The sequence below is a fragment of the Sinocyclocheilus rhinocerous genome, unplaced genomic scaffold, assembly GCF_001515625.1.
Source record: "Sinocyclocheilus rhinocerous isolate Xijiao unplaced genomic scaffold, SAMN03320098_v1.1 scaffold3412, whole genome shotgun sequence".
Classification (NCBI taxonomy): Eukaryota; Metazoa; Chordata; class Actinopteri; order Cypriniformes; family Cyprinidae; genus Sinocyclocheilus; species Sinocyclocheilus rhinocerous.
In genome coordinates, this window is record NW_015659932.1 from 5,220 (window position 1) to 15,214 (window position 9,995).

Here is a 9,995-nt window from a genome sequence, read left to right on the forward strand (position 1 = left end):
TAAAATAAAATAAAATAAAATAAAATAAAATAAAATAAAATAAAATAAAATAAAATAAAATAAAATAAAATAAAATAAAATAAAATAAAATAAAATAAAATAAAATAAAATAAAATAAAATAAAATAAAATAAAATAAAATAAAATAAAATAAAATAAAATAAAATAAAATAAAATAAAATAAAATAAAATAAAATAAAATATCAAGGCAAGGTCTTCCTATTAGTATCCTACCAGGGACTCCCAAATACTCAATACATTATGTTAACTCTAGCTGAATCAAGTGATTTGAGCACATAAGGCCATTCACCCTACCTGAACATGTCGCCCAGGCCCTTCAGCACGCCTTTCTTGGCTTTGCTCTTGTCTTTCTTGTCCTTCCCTCCTCGCTCCTTCTTCTTGTCCTCTTTGGTGTGTCCTCCATTCAGCTGTTTCTCTGTGTTGGAGGGTGGGAGGGAGAGATCCGTGGCTGTGGAAATGGAGTCGCGGCCTGATCGGGAACTCTCCTCTGTATCTTCTTCCACTGAGATGGTGGAGAAAACAGGAGAGATAGATAAACATGAACGCTGAAGTCAGACTATGTGTAAGTCACTGCAAGCTCTTAAGAAAGAGCAACACTTAGTCACACAGGGTTAGGTTTGCCAAATAAAACATTTCCACCAAAACCAAAACACTAGCATCCACTAAAAACACACCATCAACCACCCGCAACCACATAGCAATGCCCTGGCTACTTGCTGGTTAAATAAAATAATAATAATGATGATGATGATGATGATGATAATAATCATAATAATAATAATAATAATAATAATAATTATTATTATTATTATTATTATTAAGGTGGTTGTTTTGTCAGGCAAATGTCACTAACATTTACACTAACATTTTCAATCAAATCAAATAATAAAATAAAATATCTAGTGATTTATTTAACAGTAATTCAACTGAAACCACCGTTTCAGTCAAATGCATATTTTAATAATAATAATAATAATAATAATAATAATAATAGTAAGTTACGTAATCAGATTACTTTTTTCAAGTAACTAGTAACACATTACTTTTTAATTTACAAGAACATATCTCAGTTACTTTTTCAAATAAGTAACACCAGTTACTTTGTTTTCCCATTTATTGACTGCAGCTCTCCTGTCCGCATATTGAGAGAAATCAGAAGTGAGTGCAGAGGCGTTGTGTGCGCTGTGTGAACATGATGCTTAGTGTAGATCTAGACTAAATGAACATGCGTTTGCTCATCTCACAAAAACAGACTCAGTATTCCTCAAAGTGAATAAAGACAGTGAAATGCGCAAACCTGCAATAATTAAATATGTTAAATAACACACATATACTTTGTGTTCAATCCCAGTTTATTAACCAATATCTTTCCCGCTGACCTTTGATGATTCAATTCAGCCATAATAATAAGCAAAAATTACCTTAAATAACCATAACATTTGCGTTTCATTTGTTTTGTTTTTTTATTGCTGAAGAGTGCTGAACTTTCTTCTCCTGCGTCCTGTTCTTCATGTAATCCAGAATAGCAGCACATCTGAAAGGTTTGTTTGAGCTGCGCCCTCTACTGTACAGATCTGAATTTACATTCCCTTCAGCCTGAGGCGCATTCGTTTCACTTTTGGTGTGAAAGGGCTCTTGCATTTGCCAAAAATAGAACTTTTTTATATTAAGAACAAACAAGCAAGCCCAGGCCAGATGAGAAAAAGTAACGCGAAAGTAATGTGACACATTACTTTCCATAAAAAGTAACTTCGTAACACAATTAGTTGCTTTTTTAGGGAGTAACGCAATATTGCAAATCATTACTTTTAAAAGTTACTTTCCCCAACACTGCTGAATGTGTACCACGTTTTGTGTTTGCGATCATTCCAGAAAGAATTGCTTTGCTAACAGGGTTTTTTTTTAATCACGTCACCACACTATTAAAATATTTACTTGGAAGACAACGAGTTCATCTCTTCCGAGAGCACTCTTAACATCTGATAGTCTATGAATTTTGTAACGCTGATTTTATGGATTCCAGTCAATGGGATGATGTATTTCATTAATTATATATTAATGCAAGTACTCTGATGCTGTTTTGGAAAAGCGAGCGACTGTCAGTGGGAACATTTTATTTTCAAGTATCGTTAGCAATGCTAATTCATCCTCCACCACCTATCTTCGTGATACGCCGCATATCAGTATAATCATAAGGGACCGCAGCTGGCTGATATTGCTCATTTGCATTTCAGCAAGCGTCTGATTACAGATACTGTCTCCATTCCTGATGGTCTGGACGTGATTAATTCGTCACTAATTGTAAGTTTAAAAACGCTCAGAAAGGAGGAAAAAATTAGAAGGCACTAAAAGCAAAGTGCTTTTGAATAGAGCCACGTAATGGCGGAGATGTGGCGCTGGAGACAGATGCCTGTGTGATTACAGCTTATTAATAACCAACAAATCTCTGACGTGAGTGAGAACTCTGATGGCTGGAAGAAAGGCCTCATGAAAGCGAGAGAGCATCACGGATATTTCGGCATGCTCAGATGAGTGGTTTAATGCTAGTGAGGGGAAGAGGGTGGGTACTCGTTTCTATTGTTTTATTCACTTGTGCAATTCGCTACCAGTGTTTTCTGTCATTCTGCCATCTACTGAAACAATATCCAAATGGATCAGCATAAGACAAGGAGAGTGTGTGAAATCAGTGCATTAAACAATTATGGAATTCTTTTCTTGCCTTTTTTTTTTATAAATCCAAACCTTTCTGAGCTCAGGAGATGATAATAATGCTAACGAGGTTTAGTTGGATATCATTTATCTCTCTCTTTTTTTTTTCTCAGCGGGTGCTTATCGGATGGCTGAGAGCAAAGGCGTCCAAGCTCATTTCTACACCTTCTAATGCTGTCTCAGAGAGCGCGTCTGATAAGGATTTTGGACAGTCTGAGCATCAACAAAAGTTCAAAAATTTCAATCTGGCCTTGAGAAAGATGGGATCTCAGGAGATGAAATTGAAAATAATAATCAGTGTTGGGGAAAACGTAATCAGATTACTTTTTCAAGTAACTAGTAAAGTAATATGTTACTTTTAAATTTACAAGAAAATATCTGAGTTACTTTATCAAGTAAGTAACACCAGTTATTGTTATTAGTAAGCAATGCAATTAGTTATGTTATAGATAAACAATGTTTATAGTACATTTTAGACATTCTACTAGCTTTAAAAACTTTAGGTTCTTTAAGTCATGTCAGAAAGATTTAATTTACGAGTTAAAAGCACATGATGGCCACCACAAAGTCATAATTACGAGTGGAAATGTCTTTGAACTTTCATTAACCCACAACTTTCTGAGATGTCAATGTTAATAAAACATTACTAACTATTAATAAGCAGCAACTTAGGAGTTTATTGAGGCAAAAGTCATAGTCATAGTTAGTTAATAGTGAGAATTGGACCTTAAAATAAAGTGTGACCAACTAATCGATTTACAGCACCTTCATAAACTGCATAAAAACAAAAAAGCAAAAACACACTGATGTAGAAAGTTAAAGAGAGGTAGTTGACATGCAATTGCAAAGTTATTTATAGTTAGTAGAATGTCTAAAGTGGACTATCGAGATAAAGTGTATCCAATAACACAGGGAAAAATGCATTGGACAGGGCTCTTCTCATTTATAAACATCCCAATTAACTTGAAAAAGAAGATTCATGCCTATAGAGTCGCAGTCAATACAGCAGCGACTTCACAGATCAATGGTGTTTTCATTAAAACGGTTATCACAGTAAGTTACGGTTCTGCTAATTGTTGACTGAAATGTAAAAAGAAATGAATTACGGTAATTAACGGCAAATTTCAGCTACACAGGACTGAGTGGTAAATGTTTTGACACCGCAATCAAAAGGCATCATTAGTCGTCTCCTTTTGACGTGCCACGGTATTCATTTCTTCTTTAGAACGCCGATCACTTCTAATGGAGTCTTGAAATTGCCACTCTGGATTATTCCCGGTGGGAAAAAGAGCCGAGCGCATTTAAGTCTGATATTTAAAAAAACATAAACCACAATGAAACACAGCCCAACTCATTTTCCCTGCTGGATATCTCCCAGTGACACATTTTTCCTCGGGTGATGCCAAATTCACATGCTATGTAAATAAAAGTGTGTGGAAAGAAAAAGCCTGCCCTTATCTGTCAACTTTTGACTATTAACCTCGGTGACAGGCTCAGGCAGGTTCCTCTTATCTAAATTGAAAAACAGAGTTATTTGAATATTGGATGGCGAGAAATGCAATATGTTTCTACGGCGGGATCTCACGCATTTGCCCTCTATTGCTCCGCCGAAGTGATAAGACAGTATTCAGCTCAATGTGGACACAGCTTACAAGTACAAAGTGATTGAGGCAAATAATTTGACTCTTTTGAAAAAAATAAATTCTGCTTGCTTTTAATGGAATCTTTTAATGGAGAACAAAGGGATGGCATGAATTTGCCCCCTGGCAAGTGTTATTAGCTAGACAGGTTTGTCGGACAGACTTCATAAACTCATTCTAACACAACTCTGGGTTCGAACTGTTTTCTATGCGAATATCTGTTAAACTGTAATTTATTTCTGTGATCAAAGCTGAATTTTCAGCATCATTACTCCAGTCTTCAGTGTCACATGATCTTCAGAAATCATTCTAATAATGCTGTTATGCACTCTAATATTAATGTTAAAACATTTTAAAAAACTTTCTTATTTTTCAGAAGAAAGAGATTCAGAAGAACAGCATTTATTTGAAAATCTTTTGTAATGTTATAAATGTTTTACTGTCAACTTCTGATCAGTTTAATGAATGTTTTCTGAAAAAAAACCCATTCAATTCCATTAAACCCACACACACACATACACACTTGAATTGTAGTTTCTGCATAAAAATGAAGTAGCATAAGTATTTTCAGCATTGCTAATAATCAGAAATGTTTCTTGAGAAGCAAATCAGCATATTAGAATGATTTCTGAAGATCATGTGACACTGAAGACTGGAGTAATGATGCTGAAAATACAGCTTTGATCACAGAAATCAATTACAATTTAACAGATATTCACATAGAAAACAGTTATTTTAAAGGGGTCATATGATGCGATTTCAATTGTTCCTTTCTCTTTGGTGCATCATATGACCCCTTTAAATTGCAATAATTTTCCAAAATATTGCTGTTTTTACTGTATTTTAGAGCACATAAATGCAGCCTTGATGAGCAGAAGAGGCTTCAATAAAAAACATTTAAAAATCATAATGTCTACAACCTTTGACAAGTACTGTGTATATATATATATATATATATATATATATATAATCTGATTCCTTACTTATTATGCCACAAAAAAAAAACACCTTCAGTGCAGGAAACTGTGGCACTGAAACATTTTAAAATGGGTCAATAAATTAAACTATCTAAAATATGAAAATAATACAAATTGCAGCTGCAAGCAATCGATGAACCGTAAAAATGAACCCAAACGCATTTAGTAAATCACTGAGTCTGCGAGCATTGAGAAATATCCCTTTAAAACCCAGGTCCCATTTGAGAAAAATGCCCAGCGAGGACGTCTGGAAATTCATTTGGTCATGGACGAAATGAATAGTGAAAGTTATACACATGCTCATTGGCTGTTTATTTCCTTTCTGGGCTTTGAGGGAAGGCCTGACCTACTTACAGCAGGAGGATCTCTTCTGCTAGTCTAATCTTCAGAACAGCACAAGATGTCCTCGTGAGACTCGCTGCCTTGTTTCTCTACTGAGAGCCGTCTATAAAGTGAACCTCATTTGGCGGGCGACTCATAATATTCTGGGCCAGTCATTGTGTGAGACAACTGATGAAATTGGCATTGATATTGTGTCAGATCGCCTTTACTGTGCCTGCGCAATTATGGTAATAGCTGTGATTACATGAGTTGCCATTTTCAATATAAAGAGAAAACAGGAGGTTAAGAAAGTAGATGATGATGCACTGGCTGGACTAAATAATGATCAAACTAGACTGCTATGTTTACAAAGATGAGTATTTTTTGTTCATGCAAAACTCACCGCCATGATGCGCCATTTATGTGCTGTTTTCCAGACTACGAGTAACACGATGCTTTCAGTCGTAATCTGTGTGTGTTTAATGCATACGTTTACCTCCATTTACGTCAAAAGTAGGCTAAGTTGTAACTCAAGCACACTGGTGCAACTGGCCCCTAGCTCATTTTGAGATAAAAAAAAAAAAAAGACTCACAGGTCAGTGAATGATTCTCATTCAAACTGGTAATGCAAAAGTGAATGTGAAGATGTATCATGAATTATTTTGACTGACTCATTAAAAGAAAGAAAAAAGATTCATAATTTGACAAATCAGCTCGCGCCATGTTTGTCGTTGCACACCGGAATCACTGGCGCACGCTCTAATGAGACCGAGATTATGTTGCTATGCTAGTGGTTGCTAGGGTGTTACCAGAGTATTTTCAATGGTTGCTAGAGTAATCTGAGCGGTTTCTTACTGGGCCAAGTACAGACCATTGCTGCATCCCAGTTCGCCTACTTATATAATATTCTAAAAGTATGTACTCTTTTTGTGAAGAAAAAGTACAGACTTTTGAGTGTGTAGCAGAATAGTGGGCAGCCTGACAATCTTCTTGTCACAATTAAAATCCTCCACATTTTAGTTAATTTAATTTCATACCATATAGGAGAGAAATGAAGTGGCACGTTGATCTGCCAGTCACGTGTCTTTCATGCTGAGAACTCTCCTCATGTGTTTGCAAAATGATGCATTTAAAAGTGAATGACCAAATGTATCTTTATGAAAGTTTGCAATGCTGCTGCAGATGAAATATAATGTGGGTAACATTATTATTATTATTTTTTTTTCATCAGATTAGATATTGTTGCAAACACTTTATCTTAAGGGTATGTTTACACGACAACGATGTACTAAAAACTTAAACGTTTTTGAAAAGTTTTGCATACAGACGACAACGTTGATCTGCGAAAACGACTAAAAAAAACTGCATTATGCGTGCCAGGCCAGTAGATGGCGATGTCACTTTGTAAAGATAATCTACGTGTCTGTGCACATTCCTACCGACTAAACACGTAATGCGCATCAAGTCACCACTTTCACAAATTCACATTTTTGTAGTTTACACAGAGACGAAAATTGCATCGTTTTCAAAAACGTGCACTATGAAACCCGTTTTCAAAAGTTTGCGTTTTCAGGCCCCCAAAACACCATTGTTGTGTAAATGAACGACCAAAATGCATAAAACGTTTTACATTTTTAGGTGAAAATAGTGTCGTTTAACGGACCCTAAACCTCTGTACTTATCTGCTGGTCTCGCATATCTGCCATGTTTGTAGTTTTTTTAACACTTTTTATCAGTGTTCGTAATTTTAAACTAAATCCGCTTCCAATGTGCAATGGCTTATGGACAATATTACTTCGAATTTTCAATAGTAAACCATCCGGGATATTCATTTCAACATACTACAGTCTGGGACACACTAATGTCAAATACTATTTAGGATGGATAGAATGTGAATTGGTACACAACTCATGATATCCTAGTCTCTAGATATGATTCAAATCCCTCAAATGATTTCCCCCCCCCCCGATACTTACATGTGTCCATGCCCTCGTCATCTTCATCGGGGTTGACCACGGTCACACCAGGCTTGTTGTAAGACTTGTCAATGGCCGCCCTGAAGCTCTCGTTGCAGCCCCGCCCCCTGATGATTCTGGGGCGTGGCCTGTGGAACGAGACGTCTCCGTTGAGCGTCGCCTCGGCAACAGCCGTCTGGAGGCTCTCCAAGGAACTCGACTTCTTCAAACCCAACGACGGTCTTTATTTCATTGCAATCTTTTATTTTAAAAGGACAATTTGGTCTAAAAAGAACTAAAATTGATCATTAAACACAAAGTCCTTTAACCTATTTTGTAATGCAATACAATTATCTAATCTTATTACGATGCTACACATAAACACTTGCACTGATTGAAAAAAATACAAGAAAAAAAAAAGAATAATAATCCACACACACACACATCACCGGTCAAATGTTTGGAATAATTAAGTTTTTTTTTTTTTTTTATGTTTTTGAAAGAAGTCTCACCAAGGCTGCACTTATTTGATCAAAAATGCAGTAAATTCACCGTCTGGAGGCTCTCCAAGGAACTCGACTTCTTCAAACCCAACGACGGTCCCACATCTCGCGTGGAGTTGCCTTGTGGTGGAGAAAGAGAGAGAGTAAAAAAAACATGCCAGAAAGAGAAGAAAAAAGATGCTATCTTTCGTTTTTCCTCAATAAATCCTTCTCTCCTAATTCACTTCTAGAATTCACATCCCTCACTGAAGACAAATGTGCATATCGGGGTTGTGTTTATCTGCAGATGGAAGGTGAAAACAGTGTTCTAAAATAATATGGAATATAAATGGCTCCACTGGATGCAAAGTGAGGTGTCAGATAGATTATCCGTCTTGCATCCGTCACATTTTTAACTCTTGAGGTCATTTTTGCCTCTTTTTCCCCAATGTACTGTATGTGTGTGTGTGTGTGCGAGACGGTAAGGGAAAATGCGCATAACTTTGCTGATTCATATTTTTGTGGAAACTGTGGTATTTTTAAATTAAAAAGTACAATGAAGAGCATTTATAAACAATCAACCAATCAACCAATCCATCCATCCATCTATCTATCTATCTATCTATCTATCTATCTATCTATCTATCTATCTATCTATCTATCGTGGTGGAGAAAGAGAGAGAGTAAAAAAAACATGCCAGAAAGAGAAGAAAAAAGATGCTATCTTTCGTTTTTCCTCAATAAATCCTTCTCTCCTAATTCACTTCTAGAATTCACATCCCTCACTGAAGACAAATGTGCATATCGGGGTTGTGTTTATCTGCAGATGGAAGGTGAAAACAGTGTTCTAAAATAATATGGAATATAAATGGCTCCACTGGATGCAAAGTGAGGTGTCAGATAGATTATCCGTCTTGCATCCGTCACATTTTTAACTCTTGAGGTCATTGTTGCCTCTTTTTCCCAAATGTGTATGTGTTATTGTGCGAGGGAAAGAGCGCATAACTTCTTTCTGTAGTTTAAGGCACTGATGGATGGCCCATATATGAGGCCCATTATCTTCCCTCTGTGGTCGTGGGAGGAGGTGGAGGAGAGAATGTGGAGAACAAGAGGGAGGAAGAGCAAAAGCTTGTAGACTGAACACGCTTTGAGACTCGGCCCGTTCACATCAAGCAGCGAGTCCTAGCAGAAACTCCCTCAACTCATCTGCTTAATGACCTTTTTGTGCATTTAATCCACTTGTTTCTCATTAAGGGTTCCTTACAAAGACACAGTAGGCCCACACTTCAAACACGCGCCAGCACGGAGACAACATTAATCCTGCTTATGAAATCCTGTAGAAAAGACCTCAATGGAAGTCAGGGATTTGACTGCTAAATGAATGCTAAATGAGAGTAAAAAGTGGAGAGTAAAACAATAGTCTCCTTTCCTTTGAACTGGAGAGGTTTATGTAACATAATTGATGTTGATTATTGAGTGTGTGTACCTTTTTTTTACATTTCATTTTATTTGCATATATTATATTATATTATATTATATTTCATATGCATATTTTATTTATTTTATATTTATAACAAAATACTATGGCAAATTCAAATAAAACTCAAATACTGTATTTTTTATTTATTATGATATAAGGACAGTTTTCTCACTCTGAAAATATCAAAATAAATACAAATTCTGAAAATAAAAATGTGCTCATTGCATAGATGTGCATTTAGCTCACTGCATGCATATATATGAGCCTGGAGCACAAAACCAGTCTTAAAGGGGTCATATGATGCGATTTCAAGTTTTCCTTTCTCTTTGGAGTGTTACAAGCTCTTGGTGCATAAAGAAGATCTGTAAAGTTGCAAAGACTAAAGTGTCAAATCCAAAGAGATATTCTTTA

General features: G+C 36.0%; 1 protein-coding gene across 1 annotated transcript in view; it reads right to left on the reverse strand.

The window, feature by feature from the left end:
• Positions 1-176: 176 nt before the first annotated feature.
• LOC107724536 (partitioning defective 3 homolog) overlaps positions 177-9,995 on the reverse strand; it is a 170,564-nt gene continuing 160,745 nt past the window's right edge. The window contains exons 17-19 of the mRNA XM_016533515.1: positions 8,221-8,245; positions 7,644-7,864; positions 177-522 (exon numbers count right to left, since the gene is read on the reverse strand). Of these exons, the coding sequence (XP_016389001.1) occupies positions 311-522; positions 7,644-7,864; positions 8,221-8,245 (458 nt within the window). The 3' untranslated portion in view covers positions 177-310. The remainder of the gene's footprint in view (positions 523-7,643; positions 7,865-8,220; positions 8,246-9,995) is intronic.